Source organism: Ammospiza nelsoni, chromosome 3, assembly GCF_027579445.1.
Source record: "Ammospiza nelsoni isolate bAmmNel1 chromosome 3, bAmmNel1.pri, whole genome shotgun sequence".
NCBI lineage: Eukaryota > Metazoa > Chordata > Aves > Passeriformes > Passerellidae > Ammospiza > Ammospiza nelsoni.
The window spans coordinates 80,052,140-80,079,140 of record NC_080635.1 but is presented as its reverse complement, the minus strand read 5'-3'; the positions used below and the strand labels follow the sequence as shown (position 1 = coordinate 80,079,140).

The window sequence follows — 27,001 nt, the reverse complement described above, 5'->3', positions numbered from 1 at the left end:
AATAATTAAAACAAAGATGTGCCGAAATAGGTTTAGATTAGAAATCAGGAAGAAATTCTTTCCTGTGAGGGTGTTGAGACACTGGAACAGGTTGCCCAGAGAACCTGTGGATGCTGCATCACTAAAAGTGTTCAAGGCCAGGTTGGATGGGGCTCTGAGCAAACTGACCTAGTGAAAGGTGCCCCTGCCCATGGCAGGGGGTCAGAACTGGATGGCCTTTAAAGTCTGTTCCAACCCAAACCATTCTGTGATTCTGTAATGATTCTATGATTCATCATTGAAGGAGCAAAGCTTTCCTCTGTGACCCTTCCATGTAATTGCGGAAAAAAAGTTCTTTTAAGTATATTATGTAGTGGTGAGACAAAAAAAAAGAACCATCACAGCTCTGTCCCTTAATCATTAAGGTCTATTTTGTACCACCAGCACAACAAATACCCCAGTGCAGTGGTGAGCTCAAAACAGCACTGAGCCTTGCTGAGACACAAATGTTCTAGGTCCCATAGCACGCTGTAACTTACAGACTTAATCAAGTTTTGAATAGGGATGGTGACCTTTTCTTTCTTCAGAAAAAAAGGGACAGAAAAATAGATGGTGAGAAATAGAGGGCAAAAACCAGTGGGGTAATGAGATTGTAAATCAAAGCATAGCTATGCCTCAACTTTACTATATTTTCATTTTTATTAATAGCACCCAGTACTATGTTTTATAGCCTACCCTTTAAAAAACAGTTCATGAATTGCAGGGGGTCCTATAAATTTAATTGCTTTTTTTTTTTAAATCATTGTAGTTAGAAACAGAAAATTTATCTTTCTTAACTATGCTCTTAAACTCCATGAACCTGCATATGTATTTACAATAAAAACTATCATAAAAGCTGTGTATTTTGGGTGGGGAATAGAAATTGAGAAACAATATTCTGTTCTTTATTTTAAGGGTGTATAAAATACTATTCTTAGTTTAATTTTCTTCACAGAAAATTCACTTTGCCAGAACCATGTCTAGTTTAGGACAGCATTTATCAAACATCCTTTGTAGCCTTGAACGTGCATGTCAGTTTTGAGGAGCACAGAACCCTGGCTAGGGTGATCCTACTGGTTCTTCTGGATTCTCCTGAATGCTGCTGTGTTCCCTTCTTGACAGAGACAACTTGAAAAGTGCAGACTTGAGACCAAAGCTTGGGAACATTCTGAAAATAGGGAATTGCATTCTACTTATTTCTATTTCTTCTAGATTTGGCTCCCCTTCACCTCTACTTATTATAATATGGAATCATCCATCATAGTTTTTTTGGAACAAACATTGAAAACCTGCTCCTAGCGCTCCATGCATCCATGTACCGTGGCCTCTTGGAAGCATGATGGAATGAAGTACGACAGGAAAAGTTGCAGACTTTTTTGGAGATTTCCATAGTTTTGAAACCAGAAGTTGTTGACTCCTTGCCATAGCCTTGTGGTGTCTTTTTATGAATTTTCTCCTACTACCACATGTAATCTTATAAGTGGTTACATTTAAATTACTGGGGAAAAATTAATCCAGTCTGAAGCAACCATTAATGACACCCATAGATATCTCCTGTTTACCAAAACAACATTTGAACAAAGAGGAAAACTGAACTCTATTAAGCATAAAGGATATGCTAGGTTTGTCTGTTAAGACTTGGTCTAAAAAGAACGACCTCTCAGGCTGCTTTAACATTCTACTTGCTTTGTACTGTGCTTTGGGATATTAGTGACTGTTTAGCTAACAGAGATTTTGAAAGTAGTATCTGTTCTGAAATTTGACTTAACTTCAAGCTCTGCTAGTGTGTAACTAATTTTAAAAGCTTCTGGAACCTAAAATTCACTCAGCAGAAAATGGGTAAAGCCTGTAGGACAGTTGTATCATGATTCAATAACTAAACTGATGACCAGTGGACTACCAACCATTTGCCTCAGCACTGGCTTCTCTAGCACCTGGAGAATGACTTGAGCATCAGAATCCTGTTTTGTTTAGGTTTCAGGTGGTTTTTTGGTTTTGTTTGCTTGTTTGTTTTTGTTCTGAGTTTCTTCAGATACTTAAGGTCTACTACTTAGAGAGACTTTTAAACATTTGTCCTTACATAAAATACATTTTTAAGCTATCATCTAATGTGCTGAGGATAAAGTTGGTGCTGCATAAAGGTCTTGGAAAAGACCAAGAAGATTTTAAAAAAAGCAAATACCTTTTTCTTTTTCAAGATCATGTGCTGGTATCCACATATCAGTACTGACAAGCAGCTCAGAGTCCATCATGAGGAGTGATGGGAAAGAAATGGTAAATGAAACATTTCAGAGTCCCTGCAGCAGCCTCAGAGACTGAGAAGTAAAGACAGCTCTTTACTTTGTGAAGAAATAAGTCTCACATAAGTTATCCCATTTTTGCTACTTCTCCGATTATGAAGTATTTGAGCTCTGGTAATACTAAGTCTCTATGTTAATAAATGACTGCAGAAGAAAAACCTGTGACAGAAATCTGCATATAATGGTTCCAAAACTTTTCAGCATTTTTGAGGGTTTAATTAATTATATGGTGAAAAATGCCCTGTGAGCAACACCCCCACACACGCTAAGGCTGTGTAGGTCATAGTGAGTACCTTACTTTGCTTCCCTGATTCTGCTGCTTTCTGCATTTTTCTGACAGTTTTACATTCCTACCTGCCACTGCCCACAAATACATTTCTTTGTCACTCAGTCTTAATCAGAGAGGAGTTCTGTGATGCACTGTGCACTGAATATGCACAGACATGTGCATAGTGCATGTGTCCCAGACTGACAATCTCCAGGATCACACTGGATCTGAATTTCTAGCAGGAGTAGCTGTTCCCAGCTGTATTATTTGGAATCCCTTTGTGAATCCCAGCTCCACAAGGTGGCTCTTGATTCCTTTAAAAATACCATTGCTTTTGTGGATTAAATATATCCCAGAATGATCTTGAGAACAATCCTCATGGCTCTATGGATTCACAATGCTGCAGTGGAAGCCAAGATCCCCTTTAGTATGTGGCACGTTTTTCTTTCAGTAAGGCTGAACACTAAACAAAGTCTGACACTTCTGAAGTATTACAATTTGAAGGAAGGTTTCATGTCAATTGCTCAATAAAATCTGAAAAACAAGAAAATAAAGGCATTATAGATGCCCTTGTGAAATGGGACATTCAAATGCTCACTGCCTGCTCTGTTGCTGTGTGGCTTCTCTCCTACAAGTGTCCTTCTCCCACTCCATAGCTCTGTAGGATCAGGTTAACATAGTCACCAGGTACTGAGGGGTGCAGTCTCTGAGAGCATGGGCAGCAGGATGGCATTGTGGTGCTCCTCAGGAAAGACATCTTGCCTCTGAAGGCCAGGACACACCAGGAGGTATTTCCTTGACTCCAGCCAGGACTTCAGCATCCCCAGGCTCCCAAATCCCAAGGTGCCTGCTAGAGCACCTTGTCTGATTGTGAGGTCCTGCCCTGAGGTGTGTGTCCCCAGACCCCCTGGCTGGGTGACCACAGAGCTGATCCCCAGCTCTCAGTGGCGGGAGAGCCACAACTGAACTTGGGCCGGGACTGGACTGTGGCACCACAGTGTAACTCTGTGAGGTGGGCTGGGCTGCAACACATGCGCAAAGAAAAGGCTGATGGTGTGAGCCCCAAACTTAGTGCCTAAGACTGGATCAGTTTGCCTCCCTCATGGGTACACTATTGATGCTTTTGGTAATCAAGAATTCAAATTCCTGTCGCTTATATCCTAGGAAAATTATGAGAAAACCTGAATAAACTTTGGGGAAAAAAGATTATTTGCTTTCTGGTGATTTGTATGTTTAAGATCATATCTTCAGGTTTTCCACAACAGGGATGGAAATTTATTTAACTAATAAAATTTGAAAGCTGAAACTGTATAACAAACACTATTGCAAGGCAGTGCTGGGTGTGTCTGAGCTGTAACGTTAAATTCCTTCTTGTCGCTTCCTTCAAAGCTGTGCTGAGCTCAGCCCCTCCCTGGTTATCCTTCCCTGCTGAGCCTGCTGTAACCCCCACGCCTTGCTGCTGTTCCCACCTTTGTCCTTGCACAACTTGCTGCACCTTTGCCTCCACTGCTGGCCCAGCTTCTCCCCTGACCCCTTCTACAGCCTGGTCTCCAAAGATCAGTCAGAGTGAAGCCATCTGCTTCTTGTTCTCCTAATTTCTCTTTTGTTTTCTGTCTGCCTGTAAACACGTGTTCTTCCATGGAGAGATGGTGCAAAGATGAAATTTTGTGTGTTAATAACTGTGTGCATTTTCTATAAACTTAAATCTGCTAGATCTGCCCTGTGTTCATGTACACAATCTCTGGAGCACCTGAGGTTGCTGTTCTGCTCTAACTCTTTGTAGTAGGTGTCTGACAATGGGTAAAGACTCTGGAGAGAATCTCTGTTACAGAAGTTTGTATCCTGGAGCCAGCACAATTTCATGAACAGTAACCCAAAGGACAGGCCAAGGGACATGTCTTTCAGTCCAATATGTGTTTCTTACATTTTCACATGCAGAAAGTCTGCAGTCAAGAACCAGAAATGTGATATCAGCAATGGAACTCAGTTCATTAAAAATTCAAATCAATGGAAACAACAGGACGTGTTATTTATCTAAGCCTTGAATCAATCTGACTACTATGCATAATGATCTTAATTAGAAAAGTGAGCCAAAGCAGGAAGACAGTCTGTCTCCTGGCTTTGAAATTATCATGCCCCTATCAGTATGCTTGGGTAACTTGTAATTAGGGACAAAGGTTACACATCATTTTAAATGCTGAAAAACCGGTTTTATACATGTCATTTCAAAAAATGTTTAAGAAATAGTTATAAGACTTGGTAACGCTATTGTACTTTGATTTTTTTTCTACCAGATTAGTAGTCTGCACTAATTAATTTATGAACTTCTGAAATACCAATAGAAACTTTGCATTTATAGGGAGCCTGGACACTATCAAGTAACTAGCAATATCAGCACCACTCTTTGTAGAAGTTCCTTTCCAAAATTTGGTACCTTTTCACATCTGTTTCACCTGCATGGAAAATGCAGCTCAGACAAGCAGTTTGGGCTGTCCAGCAGCAGAGAGTAAGGGCTTTTCTGTTCAAAAACTTTACTGCCATGCCACACCAGTATGGCCACAATTATACCTAAACAGCTCCTTGTGCAGTCCCCCACATCTTTCTTCTTCTCTTGTTTATCTTTAACTACAGCTGTTAAATATGAAGTGATCAGGTTTTGACAAAATGGCAGTCTTGTGATTCCTTTAATATTTTATGGACCAGCTGTAATTAGAAAACAGAAGACCTAACTCTGAGGTCCTGCCTAATCAAAGCAGTCAGTTCCACATTTTATTTAAACAAATTCTTCAATTTAATTAAATCCACTGGGCAGGCCCACTGCCTGCTCACAGCATCAAGTCACACATCAGCACTGCTCTCAGTAGGAGCAACGTCTTATCTTCTGCATTGGAACACAACTCTTCCTGTCTTATCACAGGTACAGATGTGATTTTTTTTTTTTCAAGGTAGTATTTAATCTTAGAAATACATTAGAAAAAGATCAAACCCTCTCTGTCACACAAAATGGCCTTGCTTTCCCAGAACAGTATTTCCACAAACAAAAAATATGGAAATTAAAAACACGAGTAGGATCTGTTCCATCAAAGTATTAGCTGCATTTCTGTGAGGTTGACAATCACCTTTTTAACATGGCAGGAATTACATGCGTAATTCTCTTTAATGGGTGTTACAAATGTTCAGCCCACACTGAAAAAAGATCACAGTTGGTATGAGTAATAACTTTTTTCTTAAACATAAACAGTTCCCCTCTAGCTCTCTACATATCCTCCAACATCAATGTAACCACAGCTGTCAAGGTAGCCTCACCTCTTTCTATGTATATTTTAACTTTAATTTTTTCCCATGCTTTCGCTTAGTGGATTTTTCTTTTTAAAGGGCTTAAACCTGTTCTCCAATTTTGTGGGCAAATTCACTGCAATAACAGATCTTGGTGTTTAGACATCTTTAAACATTATTATTAGCATGCAAGAAATTAGAGACCTACATCAAGATCTGGAGGTTTGGGTGTTGTTTTTTAATTGAAAGTGGATTTCAAATTGTAGTTTCCCTCATTCAATGAACTCCAAACACTCTTACATAGTTAAATGAGGTTTTGGGGCCTTCTTTACAGGCAGCAGCAGCCCCCTTCCCACAGCTTTGGTACAGCCTTGGTGGTCACCAGCTGGAGCCAGTGAGGCAATGCGAGGATGAGGATGCAGGAGCTCAGTGGAGAGGATGGGCTGAGGCTCAGAGGGCACACATGGTGTTAGTCTTAAGCTGCACATGTAGTCATAGTCCTAAAATGTGCCAGGGGAGGTTTAGGTTGGACTTCAGGAAGAATTTATTCAGAGAAGTGGTGATTAGGCTTTGAACCGGGCTGCCGAGGGATGTGGCAGTGTCACCATGCCTGGAGGTCTCTAAGGAAGGACTGGACATGGCATTCAGTGCCATGGTGATGGACTCGATGATCTCAGGAGGTCTTTTCCAACCCAAGTGATTGTGAGATGGAAAGTACCCTGCAGTCCTTGGGACACCCCACATCCCCTTGAAGCTGCTGTGTCCCCTCCGTGGCTGAAGCACAGAAGCCATAGAATCCACCATGTGTATATAGAGGATATTAAGGGGTGGGAAGGGATCTACTGATCACCGAGCCCCAGTCCCCCCTGCCATGGGCAGAGACACCTCCACCAGACCAAGCTGCCTGGGGCCCCCTCTGATGCCTTCAGTTTTAACTTTCATATTTTCCAGATTCTGTACTACATTAGTGTGTAACTCTGAACTTCATATAAAGTGTTAGCAAGTTCTCCTCACAGTTTAGTCAGACAAACCAATCCTTTTCCAGCCAAGAACCAAGGACACCATTGCAGCTTCAGGCCCAAAAAGTGTAAAAAGGAGAGAATTGAGGAGAGCAAACTGGGAGGATAGGACTGCATAACCTGGAGTTGTAACTGGACAATTAACCCCAATATGTAAATGGACCAAAACTTATAAAAGTGTGAAAACTCGTGACTTGGAGTCCATCTTGGGTAGAGCCATGGCCAGGCTCTTGTACTGCCCAGGGTGTATCCCTTGAAGGCCTTTAGTGAATCCCTACTTTATTCCTTTACCACAGCCCAGCCTCTGTCCAGGGAGCCTCTCAAGTCATCAATCCAAGCCAGCCTTGAACATTTCCAAAGGCGCGGCATGTACAACCTCCCTGGACACCCTGCTGCAGCGTCCACCGCCCTCACAGGAAGGAATTTCCTGCTCCTATGCAATGTCCCACACCTGGATCTATGTCCCCTCAGTGAGGCACGCAATGACCCCTCACAGAAAAGAATTTCCTGCTCCTACGCAATGTCCCACACCTGGGGCACACAGTGACCCCTTAGAGCCCCCGTGTCCCCTGGCGGGGGCCCGCGGCGGCCCGGAACGCAATCGCCGGGGCCGCGGTTTCCAGGCGGGCCGCGGTGCCGCCCGGCGCGGTTGCCATGGTGCGCCCCGGAGCGGCCGCCATGGACGAGGAGGACACGGTGGGGCTGCGGGGTTCGCAGGGCCCGGGGCGCTTCCCCGCCGGGCGGGCAGCGGCTGCGGGCGGCGGGACAGGGGGAAAGGGGGAGGCGCCGGCGGGCTCTCCTGCCCCGGCCCGGCCCGGCCCGGACCTGCCCACAGCGGGGCCCGGAGGCGGCGGGCGAGGCCGTGCCCGGCCCCTCGGGGTTGGCCAGCGCTCGGTGCCGGCCGGGGATGTGGTGCCGGCCGGGGATGTGGTGCCGGCCGCGGATGTGGTGCCGGCCGCCCCTCAGCCGGGCCTGGCGGAGCTGCCTCTCCCCAGCACGCACGCAGCGGGTGTTTCTGGAAACCACTTCGTTTTAATCTGTCGGTTTCCCTCTTCTCTTCCCCTCTCCCGTTTCTCCGGGAAGCACCGGCTAGTGCGGACTTTCTCTCACCGCGTGTGTTTCTTTACAGTTCTAGAAATATATTTTTCTTTCGCCTCCCACTCGAGTTTGTGTCTCCTTTTGAATTTCGGATGGGTGGCTTTATTGAAAGCCGCTCCACGTGTGTGCGAGGCATGGATCACCATTTCTGCTGTTCTGCCGCTCACACACACGAGCGCTTCGCAGCTTCAATTACGTGTTCAGAGTTACTGCGGCTGATAGCAAGTGCGATGATCGCTTGTTACCAGCCAGAGCTAACACAAAGGCTGTAAATCCTCTCCTCTATAAATCATCTCAGAAGCTGTGCAGTAGCCTAGCAATAATGCCATTTGTTTTACTTAAGCAATTGTGAAAGTCGTCTGGCTTTTCTTTCTTTCAGAGAGATTTTAACGAGCGCTGTGCTCAGTGTTCAGAAGTGAACTGGGGTCTCACTGATGGAGGCAGATTTTATTGTAGATCTTGCCACAACGTTACTGAGGTAAAAAGATGAGTTACTGTCTTGGAAAAGGTTTATTGTGATTGCTTCTGGACTTTATAGAAGAAAATGACAGATTTTTCTTCTTGGCATTGAGGGCATTTCCTCATGCTTTAGCTGACACTATTGAAAACTAACGTTCCTTGGAATCCCAACATTTAGAATGAGCCATCCTGGCCTGCTGTGTTGCTGTAGCTGTGGTGTCAGTGTGCTCTCTAAGTGCCTTAGAAGCATTGTCTGGGTGTTGCTGCCTTTTGTGCAGTCCAAATCTAGGCAAACCCTGATGCATGTCACTTGTGTGTCCATGGTAGTAATTGTCTGTTTTTGAAATTTCTGAATCAAAAGTTCGGACTGTCTTGTCTTCTGTTAGTTTAGGAACTTGGAGTAAATTCTTCCATTATGTTTTATGATGGGACAATCTGTGCAAGTTAGACCTGGCTCTTTTTTTTTGCTAAGTTGTATTCATCTTTTGCAGAGAACTAGAGAAGTTGTAAACACTGATTTTATTACTAATTCAAGAGTCCAAACAATCTCCAAAGGTTTAAAAAAGCAGGAAAAAAACGGTATGTATGAGTTTCTGTCTGTCTTTTGCAAAAGGGTGGCTGTTCAGCCACTGTTCACCATGGCCATTATGTCTTTGGTGGAGAACAAAAGCAGATAGGCAAGAAAGACTGTAGGAGTGGGAGCAAAATGCATCTCCCTGATGCTGCCACAACCTTCAGAGATCACATTTGGTGGCTTCCTGAGCCACAGGTGACCTCTGGTGAGCCCGGAGGTGGGGGTTTTTTGATTGAATGGAGCTATGTGCTACTGCTGCTTTGATTTCTGGAAGCAAATACTCACTGAAGCTACTGGAGGCATGCATTCAGATGTGGTGATCCTTTGTTCCTGCCCTGTGATGGCTATCACAAAACCAGAGAGGTTGTTTGTCTTGGCAGGTGAGGTGTGATGGTGGTCCAGCTCTCGGTGTCAATCTGGCTGTGTTACAGGCACTGGGCCCTGCAGCTTACACACAAACTGCACAGAAGAGGTTTCAGTCAGTTCCAGTAGCTGAACCAGTCTGCATCTTTCATCCAGGGTCACTTTTTTACTTTTAATTTAAGAATATTCAGAAGAACAGTGGTCATTACACAGGAGGATCTGGCCATAAGGATGTAGTGGTAAAGCTGCTGCTGGAGCTGTGTGTGTATTCTTTGTTGGCTGGATGCATCTCTTACTGTAGTGTCCACTTTCAGAAAACAAAACTGCATTAAAATGCCAAATAAAGTGAGGGGTTATCTTTCTCTCTGATATGCTCATCGACCTTTGCTCTGTTGCAGAGGCAGTGGGTTGGTACATTCCTTCAAAAAGAGCACTTGTGTGGAAGTGAAGGGAGGTGTGAAAAGGACCCCTCCACTTTTCCTTATCTTGTATTGCTTCTAAAGTCTGGACCACTCATGCTTTTAATGTATCCTGTTGAGGAGGTCATTAGCCAGCCCCAGGCTTCTTAAGAAAGAAATCCTTACCTTCAGAATGCAGTCATGTTACACTGTATCCCATGAATGTTTGGGAGTAAGCTGTGTCTCTTAGCTCGCTGGTTAACAGTTAAGAGCAGCGTCATTAAAGCAGGGCAGAAGCTTTGGGCAGATAATGCCCATGATGGTGAGATGCAAGGTGTGTTTCAGAACAAAAGTGGTGAAGAACAGGTGTGGAAGGAATGAAAAGGGAGTTGAGAAATGCAGATAAAATTTCTAAAACCAAAGGCCTGTATAAAAGGTTAGTAGTGAATTTAGAGAGGTAGGGGCGAAATGTAATTGCAATGCAGCCTTGAAGAAATAGTGACTAGATTGGAGCAGGCCCACTCCCTGTGGAATTCATGTTGGGCTAGGATTTGTTAGAAGTTGGGATATTCTTTTATTTAAACATGTATGATTCTATGGGAGAAAATGGTAAAGCACCAAAGTGGTATTGGTTGTTTTTTGCCTGACTCACTAATGTTCCAGTTTTCTGTGTCAGGGGTGGGAAAGGAATGTTCATATTTCATTTTTAATGGCAGGTTCTCAGTTATTTTTAAACTGGTAATTTAACAATGCTCTGCTCAATTACAAATGCCACACTAGACATTATAATGAATTATATTATTCTTGGGAAATGTGTGAAGTTCTTGTTCAGTAACTTTTCTTCTCGTTTAAGGCTGTGAATAAATGGAAGTTAATGGAGTGTTCAGTGTGGCTGGTTTATGCACTAGGGTCTGAAATTACTAAATAGATATATTGGGATATGTGTGCATAAGGTTTAAGAAACCCAAAATAGTACAAACAAACATAGTCCCCCTTTTTTCTTCCTTAGATGGAGGTTGTGAATGGTATATTTGTGAAGGCTTTCAGCTTGTACTCAAGAAACAAGTGGAAGCTCTAGAAGCATTAGGAGTATGTCCTCAAATGAAGGTACGTAGATGTCAGTGTGAATTGTACACTCTGTGTGTGTGTGTGTTACAGAAAGTGCGATTTTAAAAGATTTTAATTTTTAAAGTGAATCACACTAGTCCCTGTTTAAAATCATTGAGCATATGAAATAAAAATTTGTTTCTCTGTTAATTTTGAAATGTATTTTATAAATCACAGTTAGTAAAACTAGAGATGGAATATAATTCAGATTCCCGAGTTAGAAATTACACTCTGTTCTCTCAGCAATTAATGATCCTCTAAACATTGTACCATTTACCGTCCATTTGTGTTTATCAGGATGAAATTCTGTGCAATTTTTGGAGGTGTTACCTTCAGAAGAGCAAACAGGCATATTGCAAGAGACCAGCTGGGGAAACTGTCAAAACATTATCAGTAAGTGAAAGCTCCAATCCTATGAGATGTTTGGTATCTTTTTAAAAGCAACAACAGAAATCTTCCTTGTTTAGGAGATGTAATTATCTTGATGGTAATAATGTCACCTCATTATGAAGGAGATCATATAAACAGCCTTGCACATGTCCATGTTACTGGGTTTTGGAGCTTTTTGGAGTCTTATTTCAAGAGATGAATATTTCTGTGACTATTTGAAATGGCTTATTTAAAAGTTTTGCTTTGTCTTGACATAAACAATCAGTAAATACAAATGACAATGCAAACTGTATCATCAGCTACCATCCTTTCCTGCCTGCTCTCTTGAAGTTACTCATTTGATCAAGCTTTGATTCTGTGTGTTGCCAACTTTCTGGTCATTGTGGCAGATTAAAATGTAGTCACTGGAAGTTTATTGATCTTGAGAAATCCTTGAAAAGTACTTCCTTTTCTTTTTTTTTCTTTTTTTTTTTTCCCCACTTACTGGTGATTTGTGGAGTAAAAATGTGAACAGTTTGGGTTTTAACTTTTGCTGTTAATTTTGCATCTGTTATGCTTTACGTGGTTTATTAAGATCAAAACTGTAACTAAAAGTAGCTAATGCAAATATTTATTTACAACCCCCAGGTGTGTGAGAGCAGTACTGATGTGGACAGTGACCCAGAGAGACCCAGCCTCCTGCACTTGCTGTCTCTCTCTGAAAGTGAGGGGGATCTCCAGACCGACTGCAGCTTTGCCTCATCAGTGAGCAAGGTCTCAGGTAGGAGCAGTGAGCTGAACTATCTGAAAACCAGTTTTTCTGTAGTTTTTAAATACAAACAGATTTAAAGTGTATTTGTGTACAGTGTATTGGAGGAACTGGTTGGAAGTTGTAAAGTTTTCAGTCTCGTGTGACACTTTATATTCTACCAGAAATAGAAGACTTCCTCCTCCAACCCCCACCCAAGGACATAAAAGTTGAACAGGACCTGGAAATACAGTGGGAAATGCAGGAGGAAGTTCTGGTTTATAGCAAGTTTGCTCCATGCCTCCTGTTTGGAGTGAGAAAAAAATTGCTGTTATATCTTCTAAGCTAGATGTTCACAAACACAGCAGCTTTGAACCATATTTAACCATTTTTTTAAACTGCATTTAACCAATAGCAGAGCTGTCTGTCATGACTTTGATGTTAAAAACATCTATTTGTTCTTTAAGGGGGTGTATTCTTTTTTCTCTCCCACACATATATTTAGCTTTTTAACTTTTTTCTTTACATTATTTTGGTATTTCTGTATCTTTTTTCTCCACAGTCTTTTTACTGCTTTCCCAATGACCCCTTCTATGAAAAATCATATTTTACCATTCCATCAGTTTCTCTTTTCTGCTCACAATAGCAGCAGGAAAATACCTACAGAATGCTGAACTTCTTCATTAGAATGTTGTAGAGAAATGGAGCATTAGGGTCTGCTGGGCAACTGTAATACCAGACAATGCTGCAATGCCTGATACTGGAAATGCATTTCAAGGCATATTTGAAAGCTTTGGCTTGTGTTTTAAACTTAGGATGGTTTTCGCTCTTGCTTTATTCTTTGCTTACTTTTTCCTTCTTTATCCATATCTCCTTCTTTATTCCCCTGTTATGTACTATCCTCCTTATGGCATGTTTCTGTTTTTCTGTGATATTGCCTCTCTACCCTCAGAAGAATGCAATCTTGTTTTTTCATGCTTTTTATTTTGTTAAGTCCAGAAGTGTAATAGCGTGAGAAATTTGATCAGCAGCAATTAGAAAACTCCAGACAGAATTAGGGAGTGGGGGGAAAAGGTATAAAAATGGTGATGCAAAATTTTTAAAATATTATACTAGAACCTTTCATCCTTATATATTAAAATGACAACATTTTGAGGTAAAGAGTCACTGTATGTTTGTGCATGTAGAATCTTGGGTGTTATACAAATATAATACAAAAAGGAAAGAATTGAGTGAAGAATTTCTAGTGAAAGTATTCCCTTGAATTTCCTTCCCCTTTTTAGTGTCCAGGGTAGCTCCTTTCTTCCTCAGTACTTGTGCCTTTTATAGGTCTGCTGCTTAAAGTTTTAGAACAGCAAGGTAGTCCTAAGTAGGCCATAATTTATTGTCTTGGTTAGTTGTTTCAGAGATTGAATTCAGCTTCCAGTAGATATCAATTTCACTGAAATCACTTGAAATTAGTTACGAGTTCAGTGATATTTAAAGTAAATGTCAGTGAAATCAGACAAACATAGAAATAGTTTTGTCTATTGAAATTCAACATAAGGATGTGTGTTCTAGTCTGTTGTAATCTCTTGTGAAGACTCATAAATATTTTCCTTGGGGTCATTTCTGCTGAGCTGTTATTGCTACCGACTAGAAAGCTCAACACCCTTCTTTCCCTAAGAGGCTTGTCCCAATGGCATTTGGTTTTTTGGCTTTGGGTTTTTTTTGTTATTTTCATCTAGGGTTAATAGCAAATTCCACTGAGTATAGTACTGAGATAATGCTAGAGAAGCCTATAAAACTCTTAAATTATTAGCTGTGTGTAACTGTGCATTGTCATGCCACGCATAAGCTGGAAGAAATAAAAGGAAATTGTGTGCCATCATTAAGGCCACAAATATAATGAGGATTATTTTAAATAAATTGAGTTGAATGTGAAATTAACAATGAAGCTTCAGTCACGAAGCTGCCTTTAAGCGCAAGTATCCATGTGAAAGGTGAAGCAGTTGACTCCTGGGATTAAACCGATGTTCCCGTGTTCCTGCCTTTGTTCCCTGACGCACCTGTGTGTGCTGGGACGCTCTGCTCTGCACCGGCCGTTCGGGCCGGCTCTGACAGCCTGTGCCGGGCCTGTGCCGATCCTGTGCCGGGGCCGTGCCCATCCTGTGCCGTGCCTGTGCCGGGGCCGCAGCTCCGGGGCCGGTAGGTGGCACCGCAGCCCGGCCTTGGAAGGCGCTGTGCGCGGTGTCCCCGTCCTGCGGGCGCTGTGGCCCTGCCCCGCTCACCCTGGCACCTCGCAGGTGTGGCTGTCGCCAGCCCGCGAAGCTGCCGGGCTCTTGGAAGGTCCCGGTTGTTTCCAGTGGGCTCTTTGCCCTTGCCCTCCCAGCCGGGGAGCTGTGGATCCAGCTCTCGCCATTCCTGCCTGAACGGGTGAACAGTTTGTGGGGAAATGAAATGGGAAAAATCTCTGCAGAGTCAATGATGACATTTTGTGCCGGTGTGCTTTAAATACATTTTCCTTCGTCCTGGCTGGGTCATAATGAAGGGAAGAGGGGATTACAGATTTTTTTATTTTTTTTTTATCCTCTTTTCCTGAACTCTCAGGTTTCACTGCTGAAAAGGTTCCAAACTCATAAATCACTCTACTAAACAAACTTTTCTCTCGGTTTCTCTTCGTTTTTAGCGATTCACCTGAGTAAGGAAGTAGGGAGGTTTGGGTCTTAATTTATTTGGGTTTTTTCCCACCCTCTTCACTATTTCCTGCATTCTTGTTCTAAAGTTATTTCTTTGACAGTGAATTTATATAAATTTTTTAGAAGAATACCTTTTTTTCCACAGTTGGAGATTATATATTCATTGGACAGATGGATTCAGGGCAGACTTTTAACATCAGTAACATTTCTGCAATGTAAATGACTTTTTCATTAAAGTCTTGCCTGTGTTGAAGTTTAAAACTGTGTTTTAATCTCAAACTCAGAGGCATTGATTTAAGTGCATCAGATTTTCCCTTGTTTCCTCACAGTCTCAAATGGAAAACAGTATTTCCGGCTCATAAGGACTACTAGTTATATGTTCTACAGGAGTTAATGTCCTAGTCAAGTGGAATAGCACTTTGTGTAACAGGTTCTCTTCTCATATTGTGGTAGATTAATAAATTGGGGTTAAACTGTTTCATAGAAAAGCATACAAACAAGCAAAAAATTCAAAGTAATGATTTCAAAATGTTACTAGTTGCTGAACAAGTCTTGTATGTTCCTTTATCTTGATTTTTGCATGCATGGTTCATGTATCTATAATATCAATTGCCTTTTTTCTTTTCTTTTAACAAAAACCCAAGAAAGCACCTCTGTGTACTCTGGATCAGTAGATGGCAGCTTGTATTTAATGAAGAACCAAAAGGAGAAACTGAGGATGACAATGCCAATGACACTTTCATTTTGTTACTTGGCTTTGCTCTGGGTGAGAGAACCAATTACATTGTCCGAGCTCTTAAGGTATGAATGGTCTCTAGTGAAGAATTGTTGCTTTTATAAACAATAATATTTTTTTCAAAAGTAGATCTGTACTATTGCCCTCATATGAATTTGCTCAGTAATAGTGAGAAGTTCTTTATATTTAGTTGTCTTGTCTTTCCTTTGTCATAACCATTTGTGCAGCTGCTGTTGGAGGACATTCTCTGTTGGTTGCAGTGAATTTCAAAGACCTGTAAGGAACAAGGTTTTGAAGTTAGAGAAGTTTTTTATCCTTCTCCTTTAAAAATTCTTAAGACTTGCTGGAGGTGTGTATGGCCACACTTCTGTGATATTTGCTATTGTCAGCATGTCAGAATTAAATGACTAAACATTCTCCAGGACTTACATCAGTGTCATCCTGCAGACAATACCAGCAGTATACAGTGATCTGAAGTGCAGCAAAGTAACTTCATGCAATGGAGTTGAAATTAATATAAGAAGATCATTTTGTCTTCATATCTTTGTATCTGTAATTATGAGAGTTCAGAATAATACCTTTTAATATGGTAGAAATAAATTGTTCTAATAATAGGGTTTGATGCTAAATGGAGACTGTCAGGCTACTGCTGACAATGCAGCTCCCTTCTCTCCCCTACAAGGCCATGAACACTTTGCTTGTGGACTTTCCTTCAGAAATGAAAAATAATTCATCAACTCTTGTTGGCAAAAAATGTCTTAAATCAGGCCTAAATAAGTTCAGGAATTCCTAGATTTTCCTCGGAAAACCTTTTGTATTCTGATACCCTTTATTAACAACTGTTGAAATACTGAGTATTTCTAAACAGATGATGAAAAAATATTACTCAGCCAAAATATATGGAATAGAAATACTCAAGTAAATACATTGGCAAATCAAATTGAAAACTCAGACAAAGTAAGGGAAAAACTGATTTAAAGTTCAGTGCTTTAATTTTTATTTTTCAAATATGTAACCTGTGAGTTACAAGGCAAGGCAGTGGGTACATTTTCCCCTACCTATGGTGCTTACATCTGGTGTAGCTGCTGAAAGTGTGATGAATGTAAGGGGCTTTTTCCCCCAGACTCTGCTGTTCCATCATGGCCTCTCTCCCCTGGCATGCCAGGTTCCACCTGCACTTTTCTAGCTTTGTACCAACTTTCCAAGAGGGATGGATATTCAAGGATCTTTTTTGCAAAACCTCTACTTTCCAAAAGGGTTTTTTTTTATGTCTTGAAGTACAGTAGTTACTACTAGATAATCAATTTCTATGCAAAACAATTTAACGCTTTGATTTTACTTTAGGGGTGGCTGTTGCCTTCATTGATCAGAATTGCACAAACCATTCCATATTTGCATAACTGGATATGCTATTGCATAAAAGATGCTTGTAAAATTTTCATTAAAATGCTATAATATTCAGAATTCAAACTAATATCCTGCAATACAAAAGTATTTATTGAGTAGATTAAGAAATAGTAGAACTCAAAAGTAGTGTTCAATAGCAAGATTTTTACTGGCTACCTTCTTCCTTAGGAAATTCTGTATGAGTCAGAACTACCATAACATACTCTGTAGTTTTGTTAATGATTAGCAAATATATAATGTAAAACCTGTCTGATAATGTTTGTATATGGCAAAAATCCAGGTAATAAATTACAATTTCTGGGACAGAGCAACTGGTTCACACTAAAAAATTATTAGTTACCCCATTCTGTTTGGAGAGAAAAATTAATAATTAAGTATATATTCTTTGGTTATTGTACCTTGGAAACTGTCTCTGGAAGCATTGTTGGCTCATACCAGGCAAAGACATCTTCACATGTTTCTCTCTTAGTACAATGGTGTGGTTGGAAGAAAACCCAACCAAACAATAACTGCTGAAGTCAGCTGTCAAGAGGGAAGATAGATAGTTTTGTTTGCATATGAATGGTAAATTATTGTGTTTGGCACATTAAAAATTGGAGACTGCAGAAAAGATCCTGGAAAAAGAACCTGGAGACTATCCTTTGGACTAATATCCTTAAGAGATGAGCACACTTGAATGGATTTAGAGAAAACATGAAAGCAGTAAAAAGGTTGGAAAAGGATTTTAAAAATCAAGTAGCAAATGTAGCACAGAATGGCATAATCTAAAACTAATAATTGGAAATTGAAATAAGATTATTTGAATGAGAATATATAATGTAATTAGATACAATTTATGTGTATAAGATTGTATAAATCACAATGATTCTGTAACTTTAAATGCACTGAACATATTAACTGGATGAAGTACAGAAAGTGAAGTTTAAAAGAATGTTATTTGTATTGCAAAGTTTTACCATGATATGATAGTTATATAAGACTGTAATTACGTTATCATGCTTCCCTCCCTACCCTTAAGGTCTTTGCCTTTCAACAAGTTTGATGAAGAAGTAGAAAGAATTTTAAATTGCATGAACTACCATAAAATACTTGTTTTCTGACTTCTGAATATTTAAGTTTAAAAAATCAGACAATGTTCACATTTTTGCATGCATTAAGATACAAAATAACGACAGACTGAAGATGAAAACTATGCGGAGAAAGCATTAAGTATTCAGCATTACCTTTAAAGTCTTTGTAGGCAAATTGTTTTATTTAAACCAGCTGAATTAGAGTTCTGTTTAAAGTTCTGCCTTGTTTTTTCCTCAGTTTGGTTTTCTCTGTACCCTGAAGTCAGCTGACTACCACTCCTCCCTTGTGATACATGCTTAGGCACTACAGTCGGGCAATCTGCCAGCTTTTAAAGGATTTACAACACCAAAAATACACTCCTCCTTGCTACTTGACACACTTAGCAGAAAAACACTACAATTACCTCCTCTGACAGGAACATTTTGGTTTAAAAATAACACTTTCAACAGCATTTCTGCTCATGTCTACGTTACGCATTAAATCTTTTTCCATCGCTAACAGTCTTACAATATTCCATATGATGTGTATTATTCATCTAAATAATAAAGTAGTTAGGTTTTGTTCAAGATGCTAGACTTTTGAGATTCTGTGAAATAATGCCTTTCATATGAGATTATACCTAATTGTGCTGGCAAGACTAAACTTATAATCAGTTTGTGGCATTACTGTGGCTTTAACAAATGCATCACTTCCTTCTAACATGCTGAGGACCGAGGATTTTTTTCATACTTGGGCCTTATTAATGTATGTTGCTGCTGTAATTAAAAGAACATGGACTGTGTACTGCATCTGCCAGCCAAGTTTTCAAGCACTTCCCTGACAGAACATAGTCCTACAGGTGTTTTGACCATCTGTCTGTTAAATGAAAGGTTTGGAGGAGCAGCAGACAAAAGAAACTGTTCTGAAGTGCTATTCCAAATTTATACTTCTGGAATAAGTGTTAAAATTTGCATCATCAGCACATTCTATTCACAACAGGGTATTTGTGCTGTATTTTTAGAATGTAAAAACAACTTTTAACCTGAGAAGAAAGAGCATTCTTTTTTTTTTTTTTTTTTCTGGAGACAATAATTTTAAGATAGAAAAGATATTACTTTTAAACAGTTGCAGTGCTTTGACTTGGTACAACCAAATTAGTGAAAACTTTTTTTGAAAAAAAAATTTTGGTGGACACTGCTTGTCTCTTGCAGTGCAGGGATGGGGTTCCAGCATCAGTTTAATCTGCTCCAAGTTCTTGGTGCCATGGTCTTGCATAAACATTCCTGTTCTTTCTCTTGCCATGGATGCTAGCATTCATGTGGTTTATGGTTTATTAGGTGAAAGAAGTAGATCTAGAGAAGATAAATTTTTAAAAGAAAGGTTCACTGGACATTTTAGTGCTTCACTGCTGTCCCTTTCTGCCTTGTGCTGGCAGTAATGTTCCTGCAATCATCTGAGTCTGTTGGAGTGAAACCCTGAAGAGACTAATTCCATTCTGATGCTCTGGGAAGTCACACAAGTGCTTTTGTCAGCAAGGAGGAATGTGTGGCGGGGGACTGAAGGAGGGTGGGATTCATTCCCATCTCAGAGGCAGCAAGCTGTGAGGGTGGTTTGCCTACATCACCACCACACCACACCCGAGACAAGGTCCTGATTCTGTGCGCTTCCAGCTGCTGCTCTGCTGGCTCAGGCGTTTGCTGCTCTCAGTGCCTTGGTTCCAGGCCTTCATGTCTGACAGCTGATGGTGTGACTGTGCCTTAGCGTGTGTCAGCCAAAGCTTATCATCAGCTGAGCCAGTAATGCATCACTGCTGCTGAAAGGGGAAGGTCCTGCTTCCCTCTACTCCTGCCTGTGTCATGTCCCCCCTTCCCTCTGGCAACTGTGTCACTTGCAGAGCCATCTGTGAGCTTCTCTACAGTTGTTAGATGATGAAAGAAACCTTGCTAGCAAAGGGTAACAGGTGGTTTTCTGCTGCTCTTGTGATTTGGGTTTGGGGAAGAGACCAGCAACAGCAGCTCATGGCTGGTTCACAAGGAGGGAGATCCTGCTAGTTGTGTTGAGCTTTTAGTTTGGCTCAATCAACTTTGTGAAACCGTACCTGAAGCTTATGTTCCTCAGTGTAGTGGATGGCTAAAAGGAGCTAAGGAGCAGATGTGCCAGCTGCTCAGCAGGTCAGGCAGGGTGGCAAGGACCAGCAGTGGAGGGGGGGCTGCTTTGGAGAGCACCCTCATGAGAGCTCAGCGCGCATCTCCACTCGGGGGGGGGGGAAAATGCTGTTGCTGCTGCTTGAGGAAAGCTACTGAAATTTCACTAGCAAAATGATCATTACACCATTTGATTAGAAAGGACTGTGCACCACCTGTTACTTCTTCACTTAAAAGACTAATAAGCAGAGCTTTGGAACAAAGGCTGTTGGGCAATATGATTTTTCATATTGCTGTTATTTTTCAGGAATCATTATAAATTATTCTAACTATTTGAGACAGTTTCAATCATGAAATGCACTTTTTTATTTTAATCCTGGGTTTAACTAATTTTTTTCAATTAAACTGAACATTCAGATAAGACTGGTTAAAAAAAAAGTAGACAAAAAAGTAGACTGTAACTGTAAATTTTGCAGTAACTAGCTTTAAACAGAATTTTAGTCAACTTCAGTAGATACACACTACATAACATGGAACAAATAGTGATGAGGCACAGAACAGGGAGATAGCAGGTGAGCTTGTGAATTGCTGTAGGCTCAGAAGGGACATTAAATATTTGTAGATCTAGAAGTTACTAATCTATGTAGCAAGATCAGAGAGATAACACTCATCAGCAGGGAAGAAAATTGTTTTCAGTCCTGATTATTAGAGTCTTCTCTGTAATGTTAACTTATTCAGGTTTAATGTACTCTTTTAACAAAATTGGTTTGGAGAAGAGGAGATGGGAAGGCGTTTCTAGCTTAGTCCTATGGGAGACTACCAGTGTGCCTTAGTGTGGAATGGGTGTGTTGCCTTGTGAGGATTTGTGCTTGTTCAATGCTTGCTTGTCCTATTGTGGGTGTCTGCTAAGATGCTGGATAAGAGGAGGGGTTTGGCGTAGTGGTGGCTTTTTATTGGTATCTGTTCTTAAGTCTCGTCTTTTACATATATATGTGTGTGTGTTTTCAAGAAAAATATCAAATAATACTGTCAACCACTTACCAAAACCAGTTTTTAACAACAAAGATGCATTATTTGTGTGCAAATAAGAATGAAACTATTTTTATTTATTAGTATACAAAACAATTTCTATTTATCCCTCAGTAATCCTGTTTTTGAAAAGTACCATCATAGAAATGTAAGTAATGTGGCTTCAGTTCTGTGTATCCGCTCATCATTCTGTGATTTTCTTCCCTATCGTGTTATCCAATTCAAACTTCTCCAGCTGAAAGTCTGTGGTTTAAAAGTAAAACTTACTTAAAGCTTGAGAATTTTGAAAAAAAATCATGCCATTCAAAGGAGGCTTAAAGCAGTTCAAGAAATGCAGTAGTTGAAGAATGTGTAGAACAAACTCCATGTAAGCTTGTTGATTGTATGCTTACTGCCATAATGTTATCATTTGTCAGTCACATCTCAGCTTGAACTTAAAAGCCTGTTAAATGATTGAACTGGTTTTTGTTCTGTGGACATTTCCAGTGTGTAACTTCAGGTTGAATTGCTTAGGTAGCATAATACTGGTGTTATTTCAAATCAAAAGGTGATTTGTATATTAATTTTATAATAAACATAATTATTTGTTACCTTATATATTATTTTGATTTGGTCTTTTTTTTTTTTTAATGCAGGTTTGTTGTTGAAGGGCATATTCCATATATGAATGTTTTCCAGCATTTTCCAGAGAAAATGAAGTTATGTGGACTTGATCTTAAGATCTTTTGTGTAGAGGTAATGTTTTTCTTAAAGGAAAAGTTAAAAAAACCCCAACCAAAACCTAGTTATTTAGTGATATTTTAATTATTTTGGTCACTGTACTAGTAAATTGATTAAATCTATTGTTATATAATGCAGTTCATGTTTCACAGTATTGGAGCCTGGCAGAACCTAGCGCACTCTGTGACTTGGAGTGCTTTAATCTTTAACCAGTCTTATTATACTGATTACCTAAGTTAAAATGAAATCAATAAGTACTTGTGGAGAAAAGGGTATTCAGAACTGCTCTCAAAACACTCAGAAACAGGATTAAGCTTCAAGTGTAATGGCCATATATTATCCCTTTTGGTGCTTATCTGAAATAGCTATTGAATTTTTTTGCAATTCCATATTCTTTTAATAAAATATGGTTTAGATGCTATCTCTTGTTCTGTTCCTTGCTGTACTGATTGAAATATATCAAACCTAAAATCTATGTAAGGGAATACAGCTCTTCTAGGAACTGAATAGTAATGGACAGTCTTGAGTGAAATTTAGTTTCCCTTGTTAAGATTCTTATGTATTGTAACAATTGCCCAATGACATTTCTGTTGCAGATAAAAATTTATTACGGAATTTTGAAGTGTGCAAATAAAATCTTAGCTTTTAAGAACAGAAAGCAGCAATTCTGCCAAGCCCTCATGATGATGTTGCAAGTAACATTAACATTCTCCAATATGTAGCTTATATTCAGCAGGTCATGAGTTGTTCAGGGCTTGTGACCCTTCAGAAGTTTTAGCATTTTTGGGTTTGTGTTACTGCTTTCCTGTCTGGATAAATGAGAATTATTACCTCAACTTCTAAAAATCAGGAGATAAATTTAATATAAAAGCTTTTGATTTCTTTGTCTTAGAAATTTCCTTAACAGAAAATATGTTAGGTTGAAATATGAGTATAAACTTGGTTTTAAGTCTTTGTCCTTCTTTGCCTTCATCTTCTGCATGAGTTTTTATTTTGTGAATTGCAACCGTAAAGCTTGTAGCATACCTGAAAGTGGGAGAACTGGTTCACCGAGAGGAGATGAGTTTCCTTTGGAGGATCCTACTGTTTCCTTTTAGGATAGGGCTACTCCCTTCATTTCCAAAGCATTAGTAGATATGCACACTAACCAGGTAATCTCTTAACTGTGTTTTCACTGAGATATATAGGTGTAGTTCTGTAGGCTTACTGTACCATTTGTTTTCTAGCCACTCCATTATTATTATGGCTTCCTCTTTTTAGAAATATCTGCTCCTTGTTCCTTACTCTACCTTCAATGTTACTTTAGTAAGGCATATACTCAGTTGTATTTAGTTTTAATGGTTTTTTTACTACATCATGAGGCTGATAATTGCAAAATCCTTACTAGCTCTTTCCTACATCTCATGTTTCTCACTGCAGCACTGAGATTACCAATGTCTTACTGTGTCTAGTTTTGGCATCTGAGTTTTGTGAAATTCAGGAGATGAGCTTATTGTCCTGGAGCAGGAAATGAGATTCTGTAATATTCCATTCTGAAAATATAGCTTACATTCTTTTCTGCTTTGCTCTGTATTGAATATTTTGTAGACAATTATCTTAAAAACCTTTATGATATTATGGCTGTTATAACCAGGTATGTAAGTTGCTCTAATGCCATTATTTGTTGTACTTCAAGTCTGGTAAATATAAGCTGCAAACATGTTCCAAAATATTGATAACTGACAGGACTATTCCATATGTCTCCTTTTTAATTTTGAACAGATTTTTAGTGCATTTAGTTGTGTCCTTTGCATCCCAAATTTGAATCAAGAAGTAATTTTGTTGTAGTAACTTGAAGGATTTGAATCATACTAAATATCACTTTATCAGTTAAGTGCAGATGAAGCCTAACTTGATGAGGCTCATCTTGTATATAAATATTCTCAGGGGCTTTAAGGCTTTTTTTAGTAACAATTTCCCACACACTCAAAATATGCTGAATTTGTGCAAGGTTGAAGTTGTTACAGGTCTTAGAAAAGTAAATGCAACGTTATTATGAAGTGAGTCACCTACTTTCTGTGTAATGGCATGTGTATGTGTACATGCACAAAGGGATTTTTATAACTTGTCACTTAGTAATTGTTTTCCATATGCAAGGAATGGGACAAGTTTCAGGCTTCCCGTCTGTGATAAATTTCTCTGTTGTGTATTTAGGAGTGGAGTCTGTATCACTGACAGTTTTTCCTTGTGTTGCATCCTATTTAGCAGTTAGAGGTGATTGCAGTATTTGCTGTACAAGGAGAGGCTGAGAGCTGGGAGTTTATCACTGAGGAGGGAAGGCTGGGGGCAATGTCAGTAATGTGTATAAATGTCTGTCAGGGAGGAGTGAGGATGGCATTGGGCTTTCCTCTTGGTGGTGTGCAGTGGAAAGAAAGTACCTAACTGAAATACAGGGCACAAACTGAAAAACAGGAAATTCCATTTGAATATTAAACTCTTTCACTGTTTAAGGGTGATTGAGTGCTGGAACAGGCAGCCCTGGACCACTGTGGAGTCCCTGTCTTCAGAGGTAGACAAAACCTGATGGGACACAGTCTTGAGCAGCTTGCTGCAGTTGATCCTGCTTCAGCAGAGGTGTTGGACTCCATGTGTCATCTCCAGAGGTCCCTTCTAACCTCAAGAATGCCTTGTATTCTGTTCCACCTTTTCAGTGTAGGTGGCAAATAGGGCCTTCATATTTTGGTGGTGGAACAGCTAACAAGAAGGGCATAATTCTTCATTCTGCTAAAACTGAACTTTATTTAAAATAGCTGCCACAAAGGTATGGTTATATTTGAACACTTCTGTACAGAAGTGTGGGAGCTTTGAGCATGATTGTCTCATAAAGAGAGAGGAGCCTCCTGCTCTCTGTACTGTCTTTAATCATGATGTATAACTGTTAGACAGGTGTCAGGGCCTAGCTGGAGAGAAGTACTACTCTAAAGTGTTGTCAGAAGGATAAAAGTACTTTATAGAAGATCTTTGAGAAAAAATTAGTTGTTTATCTTCCATATGTATTTATCTTTCCATTGTTCCAAGTCAATTTTCTAAGCTCTTACTTTATTAGTAATCTTATTTATCCCTTCCTGTATTAAATCGTGTATATTAGAAATTAGCCCTTGGAAAATAGGTTTTACCTAAAGGTACAGTGAGAGGGTTAACAGGGCAAGCAGCAAGATTCTCCTGTTTTGTTCAGAAGTTCTAACTTCCCAGTACAAGAAAGGAAAAGCAAAATTTCCTTTTTCTAAAAGAAGTATTCTTATTCCATTTGATTAAAATCTTTTTGTATGTATGAAAGAAAAATAAGATATATAAGTGTTTGGTTTTGTTCTGTGCAGGAGGTGAAGGTTTTTTTTCCTTGTGTTTGCAAATTAACTACAGTAGATCTCTGCTCATCCTAAGGCTTGTGCCAGTACCCAATACATCTTTGATAAGTGCAGTCATCTTTTCTGCTTTGGGTGGAAGTCACCTTTTTTCCCTTTTTAATGCACATAGGATATCTAGAATTTTGGGATATCTATTTCTTTTAAAACTCATTAGTATAGGAGTTAAATTGTGTTTGTAAATTATTATTAGTATATATAAAGTTCACTGAATAATTTGTTTTCAGCTTATATTATTTTATTGATATAATCTGTCTGCACACAAATTCCCTCTTTTATTTCTGCGTGAAGTAGGGATATATCTTTAAGATACACATCCTCCACTTTGCTTTTAAGGATTTATCTTGATTCTTATACAAAATTGATTAAAGCATCCCTTTTGCCTTGAGCTGTCAACAAGTTGTCTTTGCCATAGGTCTGTCTTGCCATGCATTTTTGACTTGGGATTATATACCAAATTATCTCTCAAGTATTATTTTCTTGGGCTTAAAAGTTGGTTATGCTTTCCTTCCTCAAATTTACCTTTAGCTCTCATTACTTTTATAAAACACACTATTTTTCAGTGTATTTTACCTTTAATGCATTGTAAGTGGAGTTTTTTTTAATGTCCAAAAGTAATGCGTTGATTCTCACATTCTTCATGCACACACAAATTTAAATTATGTGTATATATAGGTAAGCAGGTCACTCCCATGGATGTTGGGCAACGTGATTTACTAAAGTACTGAAGATAACAACCACGTCACTTTGGAGTATGTGCTGTGTGCAGCAGGATAGGTGTAGTCTCATAAGCATCTTTCAGATCTTCTTGTGCTAAAGAGCTTTGCAAGTGATTGTCTCTGGATGCTCAAGTATCTGGACTTGGCAAGGCGCATGATGTGGGACCTCAGAGAAGTTCCCTTCTCTCAATCTCTTCTCCAAATTTAAAAGAAAACTTTAGGAAGAAATGAGTTAAGAATCTCTTTTTTCTTTCCCCAGTGATGGGGGGGGCCTGGAGGAAGTTGAGCTTGGTGGGTTAGTTGAATTCTGTTCAGACCTGTCTACCACCTTGTCCCTGAAGACAAAAAGAATGGGTATTTCCTGAATTATCCTTGCCACTTCTTCTGCCCTGGAGTGTGGTCACAGAATGGCTTCTTTCTAGAAGCCTTTCTCCATTCCCCCTTCCCTTTCTCTTAGGTGGAAGTAGCTGCACAATTCTAAATCCACAGGTTCTACAAGGACACTGAATGTTTTAGTGTTGACAGCGTTGTTGAAACACCTTGCTGCCTAGGAATCTGTATCTTAAAAATTCTTCCTTTTTTGTTCTGTAATTCAATTCCATCCTCTCTTTTTTCATGTTTTTGTTTGTTATTTTGTATAATCCGGAGTATTGCTGCCTGTAACAAGGAATGTACTCACTTAAAAAGATTTGAACTTGCCAGCATGATACAATTACCATCTATACTACTTTTTGATTGTCTTAGTATAGCTTTTTTTTGTTTCTTTTTACACATGCAACTTCCAGCTTAGATTAACAGAAGCACTGTTTAGTTTGAATTCTGCTCTAATATGCCTATTTCCATCCCTGGATATCTTGATTCTGAAATGACTCCTAGTGTTACTCCTCAGAATTTTCCATGATACAGAAACACTTTCCAAACTTCCAGCTGAGAATGATGTTAGCATTCTTCCTTACCTTTTCCTGTGGAAAATTCTTGAATGCATCCTGGTAAAGCAGCAGAAATATACTCCGCTAGTCATAAATCACTGTTGTGTACAAGAGAAATGAGTCATGAAACTCAAAATCACATGCCATGATTTTTTTCCCTTTTATCCCACTTAACTGGAAAGCTTATTGTT

The 27,001-nt window shown here is 39.6% G+C and overlaps 1 protein-coding gene and 1 long non-coding RNA gene across 2 annotated transcripts in view; one reads left to right on the top strand and one right to left on the bottom strand.

Moving 5' to 3' along the window:
- The first annotated feature begins 7,518 nt into the window (after positions 1-7,518).
- The window catches only part of TAF1B (TATA-box binding protein associated factor, RNA polymerase I subunit B), a 45,851-nt gene continuing 26,368 nt past the window's right edge, over positions 7,519-27,001 (top strand). The window contains exons 1-8 of the mRNA XM_059468168.1: positions 7,519-7,577; positions 8,359-8,457; positions 8,930-9,017; positions 10,783-10,880; positions 11,178-11,273; positions 11,898-12,030; positions 15,320-15,476; positions 21,677-21,776. Of these exons, the coding sequence (XP_059324151.1) occupies positions 7,536-7,577; positions 8,359-8,457; positions 8,930-9,017; positions 10,783-10,880; positions 11,178-11,273; positions 11,898-12,030; positions 15,320-15,476; positions 21,677-21,776 (813 nt within the window). The 5' untranslated portion in view covers positions 7,519-7,535. The remainder of the gene's footprint in view (positions 7,578-8,358; positions 8,458-8,929; positions 9,018-10,782; positions 10,881-11,177; positions 11,274-11,897; positions 12,031-15,319; positions 15,477-21,676; positions 21,777-27,001) is intronic.
- Positions 15,358-18,117, bottom strand: LOC132070947 (uncharacterized). The gene is made up of 4 exons (XR_009418051.1): positions 18,042-18,117; positions 17,217-17,340; positions 15,841-15,961; positions 15,358-15,685 (listed from the first exon to the last, which is right to left on the bottom strand). It is a non-coding gene; the product is annotated as an uncharacterized LOC132070947 (long non-coding RNA).